Source organism: Lissotriton vulgaris, unplaced genomic scaffold, assembly GCF_964263255.1.
Source record: "Lissotriton vulgaris unplaced genomic scaffold, aLisVul1.2 SCAFFOLD_919, whole genome shotgun sequence".
NCBI lineage: Eukaryota > Metazoa > Chordata > Amphibia > Caudata > Salamandridae > Lissotriton > Lissotriton vulgaris.
The window spans coordinates 113,317-135,680 of NW_028251383.1; the positions used below are offsets into that span (position 1 = coordinate 113,317).

Below are 22,364 nucleotides of genomic sequence, written 5' to 3' on the forward strand. Positions count from 1 at the left end.
CACTACCACTTCAGTAGGTCTAGTCGGTTGGTTGAAACGGTGGAAGCAGGAGACATTATTAGGTCTCGCCTGAGCCAGCATGCTTGCGTTGCCCTGCAAGGCTTCTAGTAAGGGCTTCCAACTCCGACCTTGTGCGTTTTTTTTTTCTCACAAGCTATTGGCCTTTACGTGCATCTTTCTAAGAAAGACAGCACTCCCCTGACCTAGGGATCCCACTAGGGATCCCACAGTGTGGCTACTCTGCCCTTCTTATCCCCCTTGTATGCACAGGAGTGCTTTTTATTGTGTCTGCATCTAAGAAGAGGATGCTTGTCTCAGACTGCAACTTATGAAAGTTGAGGTTGTTTCATTTTAACGAGAGCTGTGACTTCCTTTTCGATATGTGCATTTTAAGCACACAATATATGGGTACTGTATACTTCTTGCTTTGAGAAAATTGACAGATTCATGGCCCTTTGGCAGGCGTTAATCTGACGACCTTTGATATAACGTTGCAGCCGAGTTAAGGCATGGATCTGTTTGTTTTCTAGACTCCGTTATGTAGTTGAAAGGGGAGGGATTATGGGGAGTGCCTGCTTTCAGTCATATTCTGGATGTTTTGTTTCTGCAGTCGCAGAGCAAGCAAACTATTGTCTGTCACGAACGAAACATTACATGTCATTACGTATTTTTTTTTAAATTAACTGTTTGATTCTAGTAACTAACCATTGGTCTTCCGGACGAAGTGACACAACCTGCGTCTTTTAATATTTTTGTCATTCAGCTGTATTCTTAAGTCAACGATACTGAGCACGCCGCTGACTCTTTCCTTTTTTAGTAGGACAGAGATTTGCGCTACACGCGTGATTGCCCCGACCACAATGTAAATGTCATTCAACACTGGAAGAATGTAAAGGAAACTTTTATCAACTGACATGCTTTTCTTTTGGTTATATTGTCCCTGCCATGCCTGCTGCTCTTCCTGGCTGCAGTGCCTTGGCTCAGTTGTAAATCGAGGATCTTGGAATATGCACTTGTTTTTTGGGACAACGATTGATTTTTCTTTGGTAATTCCAGTTAGAACTTTTAATGACTGTAAATGATTACAACATGGCCCGAGCCCCAAAACATAGTGTTACAATAATCCAGGGTTATTGTAACTCCGAGATGACTTGCAACAATCTCACCATGTATGTTTTGTGGTATGTCACCCCATATAATACATGGCCACGCCATCACCTTTCCCACAAACCACTTAAAACCTTGCATAGCTCTTTCATATGAAAGAGTGAGCATGTTTGCAAACATGAAGAATAAAAATAAAATCTCTAGTGTAAATTTAAAGACATCAAAAACCTGTTATATATTTGTTGCAAACAGATATTGCAAACAGTTCAATAAAAGTCAGTTTAAATAAAAAAAAATGCAGTGGCTCGGAATGTGTAGAAACATGCAGAAAGATTCTAGCTTGTCTCTATCTAAGGAGTAAAAAATAAACCTATTCTGGGAGACGGGGTGGGAATGTACTGTCCTAAGGTTGACACACTTGATACGGCGCATCCAAGCACTCACAGCTCACAACACAGGGTAGATTATTGTGGACATAGATGCAGAGCGGGGACTGATACCGCAAGAGACCCAATCTCTATGAGAGTTGGCGCGACAACCCCGAGGCAATGGCAGTAGACACAGATAATATGCGTGCTGACACTCTCAGGGCGCTCACGTGGAACGTGCGTGGCCTCAATGACCACAGGAAAGTGCGCAATGTGCTAGCTTATCTGCAGCGGCATAAGATAGACTTGGCTTTGATTCAGGAGACGCACCTCCCCATGGACAGCGGGATCCTACACTGTAGAGGACTAGAAGGTAATGTGGCGACTGCAGGCTTTACTACACATGACAGAGGCGTCATGACGTGGGTGAACCCGAAATCCAACCTTACACAACAAACCCTGGAGGCAGACCCGGATTGACGCTTTGTTATATCCAGATTTACCCGACTGGGAATGTCCTTAGTTGTTGTTAACACCTATGGTCCCAATTTCGACTCCCCTGAATTTTACAAGGTACTGGCAAGTAAACTTCGTCACTATAACCCGGATGACCTTTGGTGGGGGGGGATATGAACCTCACCCTAGACCAGAGGTCTTCAATCGGTGGGGCGCGACCCCCAGGGGGGTCGTGGAGTCCTGGGAAGGGGGTCGCAGAATCTGTCTGAGTGTGGCTTGCCTTAACCCATAAGTTCACCGAGGGGTGAAAAACATCAAAGCCTCATTAACACGCAGAAGGTCTTTTAAATACCTGTGAAGTACTCTGGTGCGGTTGTGTGTGTCCCCGGGAAGCTGTCTCAGCCCAGGCTGACACACATGAGGCTTGGGGAGGGGGAGGGAGGCCGAAACCCTTTGAATACGATACATATAATACATTTTAAATTTAGGATTCCTGAAATGAAAAGCTGAATGTTCTGTTTTTGTACAGCGTTAAAATGAGGGGAATACATTTGAGAGTTTACAGAAATCAAGGAAGGAGATGCGTTGAGCTCTTTGAGTATACAAATGTATTCCCCTCATTTTCACGCTGTAATTTAAAATGCATTATATATATCGAGTGTATGTTGATCCTTGTAATTTTTCATAAAAAAGGAAATTCATTACTTTTGAAAACACGTTTACCTACATACGTTACGAAACATTTCAAGTTTAGTGATTTGAATGAGATTTCTATGGTATTTTTAGATTAGTTTCAGTTACCAGTGGTGCTAGAAGATTAAAATTAATATCTGATGTAAGGTGTAGTTTGTAATTCATTTACTCCACACCAAGCCAAGTTATTTCACAGCAGCGTGCAACTGCAAGCACCTTTTCTTTTGATGCACCTCTCAATGGGCTACAAAAAAATTAAGTGCCTTAAACAGAAAAGAGCAGTAGTTTGCTCAATAGACGCATGCACATTATTGTCGTTGTTATAATCCAGTTTTCTCAATTCTGGATTACAATTAAATATAAACAGCAATTGTATCTATAAAATGTAAAATGTATTTGTTTCTGTCATAGTTGTGAAAATAAATGCAGCCCAATAACAGGTTATTTAGAACAACTTGTACTAATAAATACGTATTCACAAGTATATTACTACAGTGCAGAGGCCAAAATTAAGTTTATGGTAAAACCTTCATGATAAAAGCATTTCATACCGTGTCACAGATTGCTTGTAACATTTACTTTGCACAGGGAAACAACGCTCCTATAGTCAATACATCTCTTCAGTTTTCTTTTACCTACTTCAGAAATTTACCCCCTGTGTCCTGGTTTGGTAAGATAAGCAGGGCTTTAAGTGGGCCAGTTCTCACCGGGGCCTCGAAACGGGTCTCTATCGGGCTCTGTTTTGAGCCCTTGCACAGGCGGTTCGTTTTTTTCCAGACTGCAGTGACAGCAGGCACACCGATGTGCGCTGCTCACACTGCTCACTTCTCACTATTGGAGAAGTTATGGCATGACGTCATGCCAGGTGAGCACATTGATGTGCGCTGCTCACACTACTCACTTCTCACTAGTGGAGAAGTTACAGCATGACGTCATGCCAGGTGAGCGTTGTAGGGGAAGGGAAATCCTTTAAAGAGAGTCATGTTCTCTCTGGATTTCCCTTCTCTTTTCGAGACTCAGGAGCAGCAACATTGTTGTGGTGTTAACCGAGCTTAAAGTGGAAGCTTTTTCGATATTAAATACAACAAGCCAGAGTTGCTGCTTATTTATCTTATGCAACTAACAACCATTGACAAAGCCAATAGTCCTAACTTGTTGTAGTTATGATGTTACTTGTTGTATTATATATCTGGATGCAATGACAGAAACAGCAAAATACAAGTTGGGTGGCACACTATGCTAAGCACAGATTGTTAGCTTGTGTTTTTAAGCCACACCCTTAATTACATTGGCCACAACTCTTTGAGAGACCCCCCTTCAGTTTGCATTTCCATAAGGCAGAGGTCTTCAATCTGTGGGGCGCGACCCCCAGGGGGGTCGTGGAGTCCTGGGAAGGGGGTCGCAGATTCCCCAGCTTCACTTGTCCCTGCAAAAAGACAGCCCTCCTACCCTGGGAAGGCTAAATTAGATCATTATCAGCTGCTTTGCCTGCCTGAATGAAAAAGGCAAATGTGCCTTATCAGGTAATCTGCAAGTGTTAAGGATGCTTGGGAGCAGTCTGGCTCTTTGTGATGACAAAGATTTGTTCGGCTCAGTGACGGTCATCCAGCGACATCGGTGAGACCAGAGCTGAGGTGCAGAGTGAAGACGGTGCTCTTTGCTGTGCTGACAGATCACGGTGCAGGTGATAGTGCCAGTTGCGGGGAGCTGGTGTTGGTCGGTCCAGACTGTGGTGTGGGATGGGACGGTGTGTCGAAGACTTGCGAGCAGTGTCCCCAAGCCAAGGTTGCTGTGTGAGATGCAGCAGTGCCCTCTGCGGTGCCTTCAGGACACGGAGCCAGCGACAGAGCTAACCTCAGAGTCGGTGACGGAGTCGGTTGCTTTCACCCCTCTGTTGCAACTGAATCCACGGTTCCAGAGGTGGTACTCAGTGGTAGGTGAAGTCTTTGCAGTCCCTTTGACTTCAGAGCAGGAGGCAGGCTCTACTTCAAGCCCTTGGAGATACTCAGCAAAAAGTAAAGAAAGTTTAGTCCAGTCCTTTCACTGCCCAACGCTGAAGCAGCAACTGCAGGCCAACCCAACAAAGCAACAACACAGCAAAGGGGCAGTACTCCTCTTGGCAGTTCTTCCAGATCTTCTTCTTGGCAGGTTCCTTGATTCCAGCGAGTTCTAAAGTTCTGGGGTATGGGCCCCAATATTTATACTAAGTTTCTCTTTGTGCTTTTGAGCAAAGAATGTCTGTGCCAAACCCAAATCAGTTTCATCCTCTCTGGCCCAGCTTCCTGGCAGGAGGTGGTGACAGTATTGTCCAAGGCAGACCAGGCCCATTCAGGTACCAGGAAATATCCTCCTACTACTATAAATACAGCCCAGGACTATTTAGCACAGCCCTGACTCATCCAGGAAAGGCTGGACACACCTTTACCCCCCAGTGGCTGTCTGATGAAAATGCTTATCCCCAGCCCCTGTCACTCCAAAGCCAGACAGTCAATCCAGAAACCCATCAGAGAGACACAGGATGGCTAAGCAACAAAATACCTACTTTCTAAAAGTGGTATTTCCAAACACAGAACATAAAAATCATCTTCACTAAAAGATTCATTTTTATATTCTGAGTTCAGGCATACTAAACACATTTCTCTCTCTTGTCCCAATGGGAAGATATGCTTGTAAGATGTTATAAGTAAACTCCCATTCTATCCTATGGGACAAATAGTCTTTCCATAGTGAAACCTGAAACACACTGTAATTCACTGCCAGGACATGTCACACTCACCAGTGCATGTCCTACCTTTAATATACATGGCACACTGCCCACAGGGGTACCTTGGGCCTACCTTAGGGGTGACGTACATGTAAGAAAAGTGAAGAATAGGGCCTGGCAAGTGGTTGCACTTGCCAGATCAACATGGCAGTTACAAACTGCATACACACACTGCAGTAGCAGGTATGGAAACCCTTTTCAGGGCTCCTTTAATGATTGGCACAATCAGTGCTACAGACCCACCAGCAGCATTTGATTTACAGGCCTTGGCACCCTCAGTGCACTTTACTAGGGACTTACTAGTAAGTCAAACATGCTAATCATGGAAACACCATTCCATAATACAATTTACAATAGGATCACTTTCACTTTAACACTGAACAGCAGTGAGTAAGAGCGCAGAGACACTAAACCAAAAAAAAGAGTCAAAACTAGGACGTCAGAAAGGAAAGAAACAGGGGAAACATGCCAAAAGATGCCGGGTTTAACAGGCGCATTTATGGTTGTCGATAGTTGTTGATGAGGAGTACCAGTTTCTAGAAACTTTTGTCAGAAGGGGGTCCTTACGCCTAAAAAGGTTTGACAAGGGGGTCCCAGCATCAAAATGTTTGAAGACCTCTGCCCTAGACCCTACCCTTGATAGATCTGCTGGTCCACACCGCAAACCAGCTGCGGCGGCGTCTGAGCTACAGAGTGTCATGACGCGATTGGGTCTAGGTGACGTCTGGAGATCACGCAATCCACAACAGGGAGGTTACACTCACCACTCTGCATACCACAACATACACACCAGAATTGACTACTGGCTGATCCCGGACTCTAGATTGGATCTTATTGCTGGCTGTAGTGTTTTTCCCCAGAACACTCTCAGACCACTCGCCTATACTCCTATAACTAGTGGCCCGGAGCCCCTCTATCCCGCCTTTCACATGGAGGTTCCCGCCATACTCGTTGCTGGACTCAGTGTTTAGGGGCGAACTGGCTGGAGCCATAGACCTGTTCTTTGAGACCAACATAGGCTCTGTAGACAGCTTCCAGACAGTCTGGGAAACGTTTAAAGTGTATATCCGAGGGGTAGCGATCTCAAAGCACTCTGGCGTCCTGAAAGCTATTCGTAAGCGACTAGCTGACCTTGAGGCACAGCTGGAAACACTGGAGAAAAGGCAGAGGGACAGTGCTGAATGCGACGTGAGCAATGAAATTAAAGTCCTACTCGAAGAGTACCACGACGAAGCGGATAGGGAAGTCAAACACATGGGAAAGTACGCAACCGCTAGAGTGTATGGTGAGCGCGATAGACCGGGCGCACTGTTAGCCAGAATAATTGGAGGGGGTAGAAAACGCCAGCTAATCACGGAGGTTAAGACGGTCATGGGCGACAAACTCACAGATCCAGCAGAAATAGCACGGGAATTCAGAACATAGTATAAGGCCTTATACACAGCACAGGGGGGAGACCTGGACGAGGACATTGATGATTATCTGGGGCAGATAGATCTCCCCTTTTTGCCAAACTCGGACAGGGAATTTCTCATGCACCCAATAGAAAAAGATGAAATAACCGAGGCTCTGATGAGCATGAAGTCGGGCAGCGCTCCAGGAGCTGATGGCCTAACAGCAGGATTTTACAAGGCCTTTAAAGACCAGCTGATCCCGCATTTATCGTCTCTCTTTGATGACATCTGCGCGGAGGACAAAATGCCGGATTCAATTAGAGAGGCACTACTAGTGACTATCTTCAAACCCGGGACACCTAGGGAGGACTGCAGTTCGTATCGACCCCTGTCCCTACTCAATGTGGACGCAAAACTGTTCGCTAAGGTCCTTGCCACTAGACTAGCTTTGCTGGCCGCCCAGCTGGTGGCCTCGGAGCAAGCTGGCTTAATCCCAAGCAGGAACTTGACTTATAACATCCGCACTGTGTTAGGCACTATGCAACACACCCACCAAGATAGAACCGCGCTGGCGGTCTTCCTCGATATGGAGAAGGCCTTTGACTCGGTGGAATGGCCATTCATGAGGAAGGTGTTGCAACGCATGGGTCTGGGTCAACCTTTCCTACAAATGATAGGGGCCTTGTATCACAAGCCTCGAGCCAGAATCAGAATCAACGACCTAGTGACGGAATTGTTACCGATTACTAGAGGTACACGACAGGGGTGCCCTCTCTCGCCACTACTGTACGCAATGGTGGCTGAGCCCTTGGCCTGCGCCCTCCGGGAATACCAATTAAAAAAAAAACCTATTCTCTCTGCTTGTCGTTGGAAGCTATTAAAATAGAGCAGAAAAAGAAAAGCAACAATCTGTTCTGTGACCTGACCTGACTTTCACCTCCGCTGCTGGCAGCAGACATTGTGACTTCAGAACTCAACTGTAATAACTAACTATAGTAGAGTTCTGGCGTATTTTCTTTATAATAGGAGACTGAGTGCATCATTAGTCGTGGAAAGAAATTAGAGATGTGTATATAGGGATTACAGAATCCCATGTATTATATGAAGGTATAGTTGAGAAGAGGATTGGTAAATGAGGGGGATTGGTGGTCAGCAGGGCTGGAAAAGAAGGGATTTGATCATTGTGGCTGGAAAAGAAGGGATTTGATTGCACACTTGAAAGTGTCAAGTGAAGAGGTACTAGAAGGTGGAAACATCTGAAATTAACTGTGGCACAGAGTGGGTTGCGGATAATAGAGTGAAGTCAACTGGTGCGGAAATTACAGGGAATATTCTGGGAGAGATGGTGATTTTTCCTCGAGGAGCATGACAGTAGCGTATTGCCCGTCCTTCTGAACAGCTCACTGAAAAAGAATGCATTGTGACCTAACTTACAGCTGTTGATTGATATCTCAGACAGATGGGAATCTTGACCCTGAATTACCACCTCTTACACAAAATGAACAATATTTTACAGGATTTATGGTTGTAAGGCTTTTTATCAGTACTGGCAGCCTTATATCTTTTGCATAAAAGAATCAACACAAAGTAATAACTATTAGTAGAAAATATTGTATTCTTTAATAATTAAAGAAAAAAAATAACATCACACCATTGAAATCCTTTTTAGAACACAGATAGTAATTACGTTTGATTATGTTTATTGTTTAACAAATTATGTTGCTGTGCAATGCTATAGTTACTTCTAAAATTCAGCAGATTTAAGTAAGCTCAATGTTTGGAGGAAGGGAAGTTCACTTTTTAGGCCCTTGCGAAGAAGGCAGACAGAAGTTGACATTGTAAACGCATTCTTTATTTAGTACCTTTCCTCTGCTTTTCTCTTCCAGGCATCGCTTTGGACCTCACATGTGTCATTCTGCTGTTGGATCCGGAAGTGGGTGCTGTCCTGGATGGGCCCCCTCTCCCATTACCGGTCACTGTGTTCTACGTGAGTACTTCCCCCATAGCCAGATAGGGTGGCATTCAGTAGGGTCCTCTTTGGTAAAATCTATAATATTATAGCATTCATTTCTCCATCTGAGCCCGGATTACCTAGTAATATAGACTTATATAAGAAAACTGCTATTCGGTTGTATTTCATTTATCCCAGTATAAAAGTTTGTTTTTCTCCTCTTATTTCCTCTTATTTCTCCACTTTTGACTGTGGGAGAAGGGAGCTTTATAACCTTTATTCCTCTTTTTAACTCTTACTCTACATGGCTTTCCTCTACCTTTGTCTTTTGGCCTACTTTTTCTGTTTTATTACTAAAACTATGGACCCAGTTTCTATGTTGGCAGAGAGGGAATTCTGTCACGACTGAGTTTTCTCCCTGTCAATATAATGGTCCACTCGCCTGATTTAAATGATGGTGATCCATAGTTTGAAGCTGAAAGCTAGAACTAGTCTGTTTTTAATCTATTGTGCCACAGACATCTTTGCAACTAAATGTGTTTCAAAACAGTGCACACATAAGGGGCTTGTTTCACGATCATTCATCATTTCCGATACTGTAATGCCTTTTTCTTACCCATTGTTGTACCAGAGTCAAACTTTAAAGTTAAAACACTAAACTCTCTGCTATACTATCTTTTTATGTTCAGATTTTCACCCCAACTGTGGAGTCTCCTCAATCAAAAAATTACTACTAGTAAAATAATTCCGTAGTTTGTGAATAACAAAATAGTAAATTTACACAGAAGCGTAAGTTTACCTTTGTGAATCAGGCCCTCGCTCTTTATTGGTCCTATTACAATATAGTGAAAGAAGAATGTTCTTCGTAAGACACTATCGAAAAGAAGATTACCTGTTACTTTTAGCAAGTGCTTTGATAGCACTATCTTGTGTCCCCTGGATCAAGTTTTGTGATGGCCTCTCTAACAACTGTTTTAAACTTCTACTTATATTAAGTAATATGATACTATTTTAGGGTTTGCCTTCCCCTAATTTGTAGTTTTTAATGACTATGGAAAAGTTGATGGAACATATAGTTTAAACTGTTATGGCTAAAGCTAAGAACAATAAAATGTGCTTGTTTTATTAGTCAATCCCTTTCACAACCTCAATTTGTACGTTGGCCAGGGTCAGGTCAACAAAAACCTATCTGCTTCAAGGAAATGGTGCCAATATTCCATCAACTGGGCACCCTCCCAGATATCACTATAATTTGATCTTAATTGTAGCCAGCTGGAAACGGTTGACCCAATAACCTGGAGATCTGTCTCAATATTATCTTAACCAATATATTATACCCCAATACATTAATTGCAACACCCATAAGCCGTTATATCCTCTAGCTGTCCTTCAGAAGAACAATGAAATGACCATGCATCTTTCACCAAGTGTAAAAGCAGAAAAGTTCAAAGTAAAATAGAGCTGGACACTATTGACAAAGTCAAGCTCCCAATATTAAATCATCTAGCCAATAACATAACTGGGTCTCTGGGTCAGTTTAACCTCATAATTCTTGACACCCAAACATCATGATCTTTTCTGTCTCTCCTGGTGATATCTCTCCTGCTTATTGAATAAAAACCCTAATCATAATTTTTACTAATGGACTTTTTAACAATTTGTAACTGTTTCTTTTCATTAGGAATCAAATGTCTTTGAATGCAACTACGTACATCTTTCTTTGACTGTTTCCTCATCTCATACATGCCTCTCTTCATTGGTTCCATACAGCTGTTTGTCCCTTTGGATGTGGAAGTGGATCCTGCATAGCTCCAAATGTCTGCTCCTGCCGAGGAGGACAGCAGAGCATCAGCTGCCCAGGTAAACTCACATTCAATAATGAGTTCCTGCCAATACATCTTATGGATTAGGGATTGACTTGCTTTTGCCCAACAATGTCAATCAGAGCTATATATGATAGATTCTACCTGTCTGGTCTGTCAAGGAAACAGTAGTATAGGGTCACTCCCAAACTCTGACTTTCACTATTTAATTTTTCCTTCTACTTAGATGAGAGGCATAGTGGGCCAGATATCGACCATTGGCAATTGCAACTCGCAAATTGCGCATCGCAATTTCTAATTTACAACAGTGTCTGAGACACTGTTAGTGATTCCCAATAGGGTCACAAATTGCATACCTCATGCATATCAATGAGGCTGTCGGAATTTGCAATCCCTGTGGGAATGGTTGATACTACCAGGGATGGTGGCCTGCTGGGGTCAGCAGACCTCCCTGTCTGGGACTGCTTTTAAATAAAGCATTTAAAAAAAAATGCATTCTGTTTTCCTAAAAACGCTATGCATTTTTTTTTTAATGACACGTTTGTTTCATTTTTTAAGGGCTGGTAGTGGTCGCTGGAACCACTGCCTGTCCTTGAAAAATATTCGCACATGCATTCCAAAAGAGAAAGGGTCCCCTGGGGACCCCTTCCTGTTTGAGTCGTTTATCACTCTCTTAAAGAGGGTGGTTTACTGCGAGTGTTTTGCGAAATAAATGCGGTAATGAGCGGGATCCAATGTTTTGCAGGAGGGGGTCAGTAGTGCTGTTCTCATACGGTTTCTACGACTTAAGTAGGACTATCTATCCGGACAAGAGAAATGTCAGAATATGTGGAGTAAGTCCACACATATCAGAGTAGGTCAGCCCGATTCCTAGCTGTCTCACATTGGCCCATTGGAACCTCTAACCTTCCAGGGTACCAGATGGTATCTGAAACCTCAGAACATGCTCACTCTAATTCCCCAAGGAAATCATGGAAACAGACCTACCCTTTCGTTGTTACTCAGGCATGCCAAGGGGAGACACAAAAAAGCAACAACTTGGCTTTTCAAACATTTATTGAAATAATTCTATTCTTGTGTAAAAAACGTGAGCTGCAATTATTAGTATGATGAAACAAAGCATTGTAACCAGCATTACAAGAATGGTGAAAAAGATAAACAGTACAACCATTATAACATTGTTGTGTTAATATATAATTATATTCATGCTTAAAATCCTTTCTAATACTACGTACGCTAGCAAGAGCATACTGTGAGTACCCTCTGCCAAATCTCTTAGGCCAACTCAACTTCTGATACCTGTGTATGATGTATCAGGAAGCTGATTTGTTGCAGGGCTGCAATTCAGTCACAGTGCACAGCATTCCAGAACAATCCACAGAAATGCTCCTCTGCTGAATTTGCCTCAGAGGCGGTTTATATAATAAAAGCACAGCTCAAATCGCACCGTGTCAAAGCACAGCGCTGATGTTATTGTATGTCTTGAGACTCACAGTTGTCTCCAACTGGACAATGAAATGCAAAGGCATCACGTTAAATGTTCCCTAGCCTTGGACAAAGTGTATGAACAGCATGATAAAATATGTACTAAGAACTGTGCTGCATGCAGAATAATTTCAATGTATATTATCGCGTAAGTGCAAGGCATGTAAAAGTCACCGTTAGAAAAAGATGGCAAGATTAATCATGTAACTAAATGGAAACTTGTGCACGGGTCCTGTTGAACCTTACAGCACTGTCAGGTAAAGGGCCACTGTCACAATTAAAAATGTATTCAGGTTCATGTTCTGACAATACTCTTTGGGTCTGATTCACAAACTCAACTTTGTGTGTATGTTTTTCCTATACTTATATGTGTGGAGCTCTCCTTCCCACCTGTGTCTTCTCCACACATATAAATATAGATTTTAGTGTTTAATGACAGAGGGATACATAGAGTGGTTGGGGAAAGTGGCAGACTTACCTGCTACGGGGGCTGGGAATAGGGAAGAGGAAGAGGGGTATAGGCATGCTACGGGATGGGGTTAAGGAGGGACATCACATTCACACACAAAGTAAGCCAATTGCACTACTCTGGGGGTTAATACATGAAAGTTACACTTTTGTAATAAAATTACACTCAGATTTTGTGAATACCAAAAGTTGTGAACTACTACAATGTGTAAAATTACTCAAAAGAGTAACTTACCTTCCTGAATCATGCACGAAGATTGCAACTCAGAAGGGGTCCATGGATTTATTCTGGTTGCTAACATTAATCATCGTTCTGTTTTAGGTTCAACAGATTTGATTCAGGACTCTCTTTCTAGAAAAAAACATGTGTCCATGGAACTAAACAAATATGCTTTTCATCATTCAAATGGATAGTAAAGTATGGCTATGGAATGCAAGTGGCGGTCTTGAACCTCCAAGGTTCGGTGTAACTGTTCATTTAAAAAGTTCAGGAAAGATTTCTTTCGATTTAAATATTCTTTCTTAATTAAAATTTCCTACATGTTAAATCATAACCTAGCCCCCTATTTCCTACCTTTTGTGATACATTTTTCTTGTTTCAGATGATGGTGCAGCAAATGACTTTCTATTACAGTATGCAGAGGGATCGCATGGTAAAAGTGAGTTGAACCCAATTTTGCATTATAAACTTTATATGAGGTATAGTGTGTGGGAAAAGCAACATGGAACAATACCTTCATGTCAGAAGATTAATAGTTAAAATCCTAGTGAAGGGCCTTCTCAAAATATTTGATTTAATAAGTACAAACTAAAAAGATGGGAAAACGACTAAAATAATAGCTGTGACTTTGGAACAAGGACATAGCTAACCTAATTTTTGTTTAAACATTCTTAAAATGTGGTTTACTAGATGTTATTAAACTTTCAAGAATGCCTTTAATAAGACACTGCAATGGAATCTCATGCAAAGTCCACATTGCTCTACCTTTCACTGGTAGACAAAATATGTATCCAATTGACATGGACACTTCATCTGGTGTCCTTGCAAGAATTGCAGCTTTCTTGCGACGTCCGTTACTTAGATACTAACATAAGAATCTTGTGCTGTCCATTAGTACAAACACCAGGACAAGATCACAGACTGGCTACAGCTCAGTGCATCCCAGCAGGAAACCCTCTCAGTTTTCACCTGGCAGCAAAAACTAATGACTAAGGGTCTCATTTAGAGTTTGGCAGAGCAGAACATTTGCTCTAAACCAGCAAAGTTCCTGCTCTGTTAAAATTAGGGCTCTCCTGGAACTCCTGGCTCATTTAGAGGTCAAGAAAGCTCATTGACTGCAGTTGGAGCCTTTGCCAGTAAAGAGTCATTTGCAGAAACCCATCTACCACAAGTCGGCTGCATTTGCAGCATCAATTGGTCTGTGTTATATAAGACAGCCCTCCCAAAGCAGATTTTTTTCTGGCTTGCTGCTGTCACTCAAAGCAATAAACATGAGACAGTCACAGACTTTGTATTGGGCTTCACCCTGCCAGTAGTATCAACTGGCCGGCCTACTGGCTGTGTATAGTGGTGAAGCGTTAAATCCAGTAGAGCTATGTGAGTGGGATGTAGGAAATGGGCAAAGGAGATGTCTATTGAGTACTTGCTGAAAAAAGTAGCCTCTGACGACATCTTATGCCTAGTAACCATACTCTCAGAATCGATAGTAGTGTTCTACAGCAGTGCCCAGTCTGTGCATTAAACAAGGCATATTTGTTTACCCAGGATTTATCTTATGACCATGGCATGCCTGAATATCCCAACGCCCAGTAACCACTGGGTCTAAGGTCTGGCCCACAGTACCCTATCATCAAGATCTGCAAGGCAGGGGGCGTGGCTACAACTAAAACGGAGGAAGATGTGTCCGGGTAGAGCTCGACCGGAGGCTCCCCTGAACAGGCCCTGCTCTCTACATGTAGGCACCCGGGAGGGCTCTTGGCGGGCACAATCTAATTGAGAACACCGCCGTGTCGCTTACCTGCCTGCGTTGAACGGGGCCTCTGGATCAGCTGTTGCTTGCCGGGCCACGCAGAGGCGAACTGCGGGCGTTGGAGCCGCTCTAACTGTATGCTTTGCCGTTGCCCTCACTGCGCGGCTGTGGACCCCCGCCAGCAGAGCTCGTCGGAGGCTGTTTGCCCGCGGCGCGAGCAGGTATGCCGGCGGGCGGCTGAGAGGGACTGCGCCCCCCGCTGGGCCAATCCTGCCTTGTAGCTGTGTGGCACCCCATGTGTGGGTTGTCGGCCGCTGTGACGCAGGCTCCGAAGTGACGGAATGTGTAATTGTTAAGACTGCCTGGGCTGCCATTGTGCCTGTGTTGCAGCAGAGGAATTCCAGCTACTAGAAGAAAGCTGCGGCCGCCCACCCTGCCGTTATCCCGATTGCCTCCTGCAGTTATGAATTAGTATGCGCCGAAGCTCCGACTGAACTACCTCTGTGCTGCCACTGTGTGTGCCTCCATGGGCGGGATGTTGACCGGTGCTGAGGCTAGAAGAGGGAGGCGAACATGGGGCTGCCTGAATTGCTGTGTCATCGCTATCGCCCTCATGGCATTTTCGAGTGAAGTGAACCCTTACAGCTGAGCTGCCTGCTCTGACCCATAGAGCTGCTCTGAGACCGCTTATGCCCTCCATACTGCCACTTGGGGTACTGCTGACTTTGGAGCAGCTATCTTTCACTATTTTCAGGACTGTGTGATGGGGATTACACTGCAGGTGCCCCTGTGAGAGCTGTGTGACACTGAATGACAGGGACCCGGACTTGCCCCGCAAGATGCCCGAGAGTGACGGTATTTGCAAACCCACTGAGCAGTAGCTGTGCATTGGATGGATGTAATTCTGTCGTAACTCCCTGGGTTATGTACCGGAGACGTGACTCTGCCGACCTGGCCTTTGTTGAGCTGTAGTCGCAGCGCCATTTTTGCTCTGACGTGCCAGGCCTGTCAGACACTGTGCGAGTCGCCTGGGTGGTACACGTGAGTGAGAGTTGCTGGCACTCACGGACACTTGTGTCATAGCCCCAGGTTTTACCTGCCCCTCCCCAGGACAGAGGACAACGCAATAACCTGGAGCAGCCCGCTCCACTGCGAGGTGTAGGTGGCAGCTGAGTAGCGGCGGAGATATCTGTGAGCGGAGGAGATGCACTACCACTAAGGTCTCGGGCTATGAGACAGTTGCTGCTGTTGCCCATGACCTACTGACATCGACGCGGGTCCCGCAGTGGGATGCACACCTTCGAGTCGTCAACCTGAAATCCTGACATACATGGAGCGGCACAGGAGTGCAGCCTCAGCGACTCATGTCGGGTGGCACCCGGGTGCGGACCGGAAAGGGAGAAACGCAGGCGCCACCTAAGCCTAAAACTGACAAAATGGCGAAACACAGACACAAGGATCAAACTGCGAACAAATTGGATGCGGTGCTCACTGCGATGGAACGGCTGGAAGAAACCCCCAATCAAACTCGCATCTCCCTCGAATCCAAGATTGATAAGGTGGCCATCGACCTCACCCATCTCCATGCGGATCACCGGAAACTAACAGACCGCACTACAATTCTGGGAAACACGTTCACGGACATCAAGCAGGAGGTGGCCCAGACAGACAAACATGTACAGGACTTGCTCAACCGGGTGGAGTCTCTGGAGGACAGGGCCGAGGATGCTGAAGGGCAGGCGCGTCGAAATAACTTGTGCATAGTGGGTGTGCCGGAACGTTGGGAAGGAAGGGAGCCCACCCTGCACATGGAAAATTGGCTCAAGAACATACTCCCGGAAGGAGCCCTCTCGCCTCACTTTGTCATAAAACGTGCACATAGAGTCCCAACGAGACCCCTTCCCACGGGGTCAAACCCAAGGCCCATGCTTCTCCGACTTCTCAATTACCGAGATTGCGATTCCATCCTACAGGAAACCAGGAAGCTGCAGGATATTCAAGTAGACAATCATAAAATAATGTTCTTTCCGGACTTTACCGTTCAGGTGCAAAGGCAAAGGTCCTCATTTATGGCAGTGAAGAAACGTCTCCGACAACACAACCTGAAATATTCTCTGCTCTTCCCAGCGAGCCTGAGGGTAATAGCGAGTGATAAGACGTATTTCTTTGCTACCTCAGAGGAGACGGAGAGCTGGCTGGACACCTTTACTGCTGCGGGGACTCGAGACTCCTCTGAGACGTCGACTCTGCCGAAACTGAGGGGTCCCTTCCGCCGCCGCCGGAGGGAACACAGATTGTCAGGGGCCCGGACCCCGCCTTCACCTGCTGTGGAACCCCATACGGATTTGATTCTTAGCGGCCAACAGGACACCCTACAGGCGGTGATGGAGATCAGCGGCTCTTTGGTAGCTGAGGACGCATCCAACTCCAGTCAGCGCGACTTGTCCAGTGACGACGAGCGACTATATGGCCTGCAGAACTCACAAGACTTGACTGAGCAACCGGACGTTACTCCCCAGACAGCTGACATGATCATATAAACATTACGAGATCCTATCTTTGCTTGGACTGCGATCTCAGGTAAAGTGCAGTTGTTACTGGGGTATTAATGTGTTATAGCCACTGCTGAGATTCCGAGTGCCACATGGAACGGTGAGTGACATCATGATGTAGGAAGGGAGGGCGGGATCTGGTCTCATACTTTGTTGCTACTGTGCAGGCACTGAGGCACATAGTTCGCCTGGCGGGTTTTCCTGAGCTGGGGTACATACTTTGCTTTCAATGTACTGTGCTGGGCCTGAAGACGGGGTGCTTCTGAAACGCTTGACACATATATTGTCAGATATCTGTACGTAATACGCAGCCCATCCCCCCTAGGTCGTTTTGATTGTTACCTCTATTGAGAGTTTGGACGATTGCTAGTTGCACCATTGCCCTTTTGGAATTTTACATGTTCATGTACTTGTTTGGTTTTCTTATGAGATATTCTTTACTGTATGCTGTTCTCACACAATGCAAAATGCCACAAGTCACTATGCTGGAGAAGTCGTATATTACCGGGCACTCTACACTGCATATGTTTGTTGGACTGTTGCCGGCGCATGGCAACTTGATACCTTGTAAACACTATGTCTCCTTTTAAAATAGGCACATGGAACGTGCGGGGCATTCACAAACCATCACGTAGGTATCAGATATACTCGTACCTTAAGCAACATCACATACAAATAGCTCTTTTGTAAGAGACGCATCTGGCCAAATCAGAAATCCAACGCTTGCACCGCAGCTGGCGTGGCCAACTGTATGCCAGAGGATATTCAGCTTATGCACGAGGCGCACTGATCTGGGTGCGGCCGGGGGTCCCACTTAAAGTCACACAGCCGCTGCATTGCTATATGCTCCCAACACAGATCAAGCAGCTTTTTTTGATGACATGTTGCGCGTCCTGGCACCATGGCATGATATACCAATGTTTTTGGGGGGAGACTACAACAGCGTGCTTAATGTCACACTGGACCGCTCCTTTCCACCCCTTCCGGGCACAAACACACACATTGCCATGAAGGCACTAACTAACTGGGCACGACAATGGCGACTCAGGGACATTTGGAGGCATTGTCACCCCCATGACAGGGTGTATTTCTATTATTCTGGTGCTCATGATTTGCATGTACGGTTAGACCGATATATGCTTTTGGAAGAGCTGCTCCCACGTGTAACCGCAGTCTATTATCTAGGCAGGGCGCTTTCAGATCATAACCCACATATATTGGAGGTGTCATGGGAGCACCCCGGCCACCGGTTCCAACTTGGCGGCTACAACCAGATCGGTTATTGGATGCACCCTATCGGAGCCTGCTAGCCACAAACATCACACAATATTTTGAAGAAAATACTGGCACAGCCACGACGCCCCAAGTAGAATGGGATGCGTTTAAGGTAGTAGTTAGGGGTGAATGCCTCTGTGTACAAGCGAGCATGCGGAGACAGCTGGAGACTGACCTCACACACCTCGAAAATGACCTTCTACAAAGAGAGGGCGAGGCCCTAGACGGCGACGATGGTTCCCTGGTACGAATTAGAGTGGAACACTCCAGATTGCTAGACTGGCTCCGCAATCTGAACAACGCAGCACACTCAGCGCGCACCCATCATATGGGAGATAAACCTGGCAAGCTGCTGTTGTGGTTGATACGCCAAGATGCAGTCACCACACCTGTGATGTCGATGCAGAACGCACAAGGTGACACAGTACTTACCCAGAGTAACATACACAATGCCTTTGTGGAAAACTATTCCACGATGTACATATCTTGCTTGCTAGCTACAGACGAGGTCATACGGGAGTTTCTGTCCACCCTGACGCTGCCGCAACTGGAGGAGCACCAGCGGGAGGAACTGGGTGCTCCTTTGCTGCCGGAAGAAATACGAGATAGTATTTTCTCCCTATCAAATGGCAAATCTCCAGGTCCAGATGGACTACCGGCTGAATTTTATAACGCCTAATCAGACATATTAATACCGGAACTGTTGCGGGTATACATGACAGGCCAAGATGACTCGGCCCTCACACTCACGCAAAATGAAGCACCGCTGATCTCACTTTTGAAACCAGGTAGGCACCCTGAAATCCTTGGTTCTTATCGCCCACTGGCTCTGCTAAACACAGATTATAAAATTCTTGCCTCCACCCTAGCTAAACGCATTGCCCCGCTTGCGCCGGATCTGGTCCATAGCCATCAAAACGGATTTGTCCCCACCATGAGCACCTCTCTTAATATCCGTAGATTATTTAGGATGCAGGAATACGCTACGAAGAACTGGCCACGCTCTGGATGCTTAGTGTTAGATCTGGAGAAGTCCTTTTAATAATTGGAGTGGCCCTATCTTGCAGCAGTTCTGTGTAAATATGAGCTAGGGGATGGATACATACAACTGGTGCAATTACTGTACCAGCGCCCCACAATACGGGCCCGCACTGGCAAGCTCATCTCGGACACAATCAGGGTCAGGCGTGGTACTAAGCAGGGATGCCCCCTGTGAAGGACTGGGTTTTAGAACCCAGCGGCACCAGGGAAAATGCCCTATGCCTTCGAGTTCCCCTGCCTTGGCAAACAGAGACACTGGACACTTCTTGATGACGTCAAAGACCAACGTTTATTGGCTGCAACCAGGAACAGAGATCAACGAGGCACAACACGGGTGGTTCGCTAGAGACTGCACAATTTCAATGAGCGGAGCATGGTCTTTTATGCCAAAAAACACATTCCAAAGGTGGCATCTATTACATACAAACAAACCAATCACGTTGCGACATTTCAAAAGTAGCGCATGACGACAATCCCATTTTTCGTTGTCCAGCCCACTAGAAATGACCAAGCACATTCCAATATCCTGTCCGATCAGTCCGGACAAACCCATCATAAAACCTCAACCCAAATCAGTGATTATGTCGTAAAGGAAGGAGCAGAAACAGATTGGGAGCAAGATAGAAAGGTGGGTGTAGTGTACTGTAAACTTCAGCATGTCCTGCTCTTTGATCTTTATCTGACCAGCTGCTTAACAAGGAACTGGCTCAGTGAGGTCAGCCTTGGGCAAGGGAGTCAGTTCGGCCAGGTCATTCAGAAGTCAACTAAGGTGTACGTGTCCCAAGGACTCGTTCGGCCACAGTCATCGGCCTATGTGAGGGCAACCACACAAAATGGCTGCCGTTCACAAAATGGAACCCGAAGGTTCAAACGAAATCCCTAAATACATAGTGTTCTCATTGATCGATTAATGCGAAAACACTCGTACATACAGCACTCGTGATTTGTGGTCCGCTGACACCAAAATCGTCTACTTCCAACGACCTTTATTGAACGGGTTCGGAACCACCGAACCTCCGACCTGAAAACTACGGAACTACACCTGTCCCCATTGCTTTTCTCCCTTGCCATGGAACCCCTGGCGGCTCTGCTCCAGGAGAGTGGCGAAGACTGGGGTGTCCCCTTGGATGATGGCCTTCACGCGGTCTCTATATATGCTGATGACCTGTTGTTGTACGTAAGGGACTTGTACTCTATCCCGCTGACTATACCCGCAATATTCCGTAGTTTTGAAGAAGTGTCGGGTCTTAAGGTGAATTGGGCTAAATCGGGTGACTATTCTTTCCACGAAGATGTGGTCGCGACGGACATAGTTATCAATGGGACTGTACTTGATTGGTACCCGGCCACGTTCAGATACCTGGGCATATATATTTATAGATCCCCAACGGACGTACTGGAAGGCAACCTGGTGCATGCCATCTGCTCTATAAGGGCGCAGATACAATTCTGGAAGACCCTACCGCTCAATATGATGTGCCGCATCACTTTAACCAAGATGATAGTATTAACAAGACTGTTGTACTATTTTGCAAACCTCCCGGTTTATGTCCCAGTGCAACTATTTCGGGACCTGGAGGGACTAGTCAGAGGCCTGATTGGAATGCAGGGCGACCCAGGATAGCACTGCAGAAATTGTACTTGCCACCAGAAGGTGGGGGCTTAGCAGTTCCTCATTTCGAATTATACTACTTAGCCGGGCAGCTCCAATGGGTCACTAAATGGCTGAGTGACAGGAACCTAATGGATACTGCGACTGAGTCATATTTCTAGACGCAGACTCAAATCTATAGTTTATTTCATCCATTAGCGAAATGTCCCCGTCCGACACAGATACATATGGAATTGGCCCATAGATGCTACCGGAGGAGCCTTCAACTTTCGAAAGACGTAATTCCTTATGCTCCAATACTGCCACTTATTGGAACAGCCAGAGGTAGAGGCTCTGTACCAGACGTGGTGCTGACGCCTTGGACTGAGGCAGGAGTGGAGGCGCTTGGAGATTTATACGCGGATGGTGCTCTGTTGCTATTTGCAACCCTAGCGGCGGATACCGGTCTGCCAGTGGGTCAGTTCCTTCTTCCTGCAGCCATCATGCGGACGCTGACACTACAATGGGGGGACTTGACAGTTGAGCCGCCGACACATCAGCTTTTGCTATATTTGCATTTGATGGGGGAGGGGACGTATGTAGTCCACTGGCTGGTACAGGCCCTGCTCGCTCATGTGTTAAAATCACCGCAGAGGCCCTGGGAACGTTGGACCGAGGACAGAGGTCGACCTTGGACTGACAGGGACTGGGAATGTATCTTAGCAGGTGCCACACACATTCCACGCAATTCACGTTCTAAACTCATAAAAACGTTCATATTGCATAGAGCATATCTTTCGCCGGACAAGATCAATAAGTACTTCCACATTACCTCCTCCGGCTGTCCGAGATGCCATCTCCTAGATGCTGACCTACTGCATATGCTGTGGTCCTGCCCCCTGCTTCTGTCCTACCAGCAAACGATAACAGCAACATTCACAAGAAGCACTAACACACAGGTACCGAACACCTGGGAAGTCTGCATTTAGGATTTTACAAACGAACAAAAGCTACCAAAGTAAGCTCTAGGTTTCGTGACTTAAGCCTTATAACCCCGAAATGGTTAATAACAAAGAGGTGGAAACACAAAGACCCTCCAGAAGTACCCCACTGGTTGAAATCCCTGGAGAACTGGGCACAGGCGGAGAGCACTATTCTTCATAGAGAAGAAATGGCTGGGTTGTGTAAGTTTCCCATCGCACAAGCCTGGGATGATATTCTGAAGACCCTTACACAAACCGATACTGCAGCACATATGCCTCGTAAACAGCAGGCGGGGGATGATGCTTAGCGTGTGGCCCGGGTGGGACTGACAGGCCGTACTCACAAGACGCTCTGGCCATAGCTGTTGGGTTGGACACTGACCTCGCATTCCATCATGACACTTCGTAGACATAACTTTAGGCGTAGGATATTTTAGAGTCCA

General features: G+C 45.8%; 1 protein-coding gene across 1 annotated transcript in view; it reads left to right on the forward strand.

The window, feature by feature from the left end:
- LOC147662925 (uncharacterized) overlaps positions 1-22,364 on the forward strand; it is a 468,727-nt gene that overhangs the window by 58,431 nt on the left and 387,932 nt on the right. Inside the window, exons 3-5 of the mRNA XM_086950793.1 lie at positions 8,669-8,769; positions 10,504-10,593; positions 13,112-13,168. Of these exons, the coding sequence (XP_086806919.1) occupies positions 8,669-8,769; positions 10,504-10,593; positions 13,112-13,168 (248 nt within the window). The remainder of the gene's footprint in view (positions 1-8,668; positions 8,770-10,503; positions 10,594-13,111; positions 13,169-22,364) is intronic.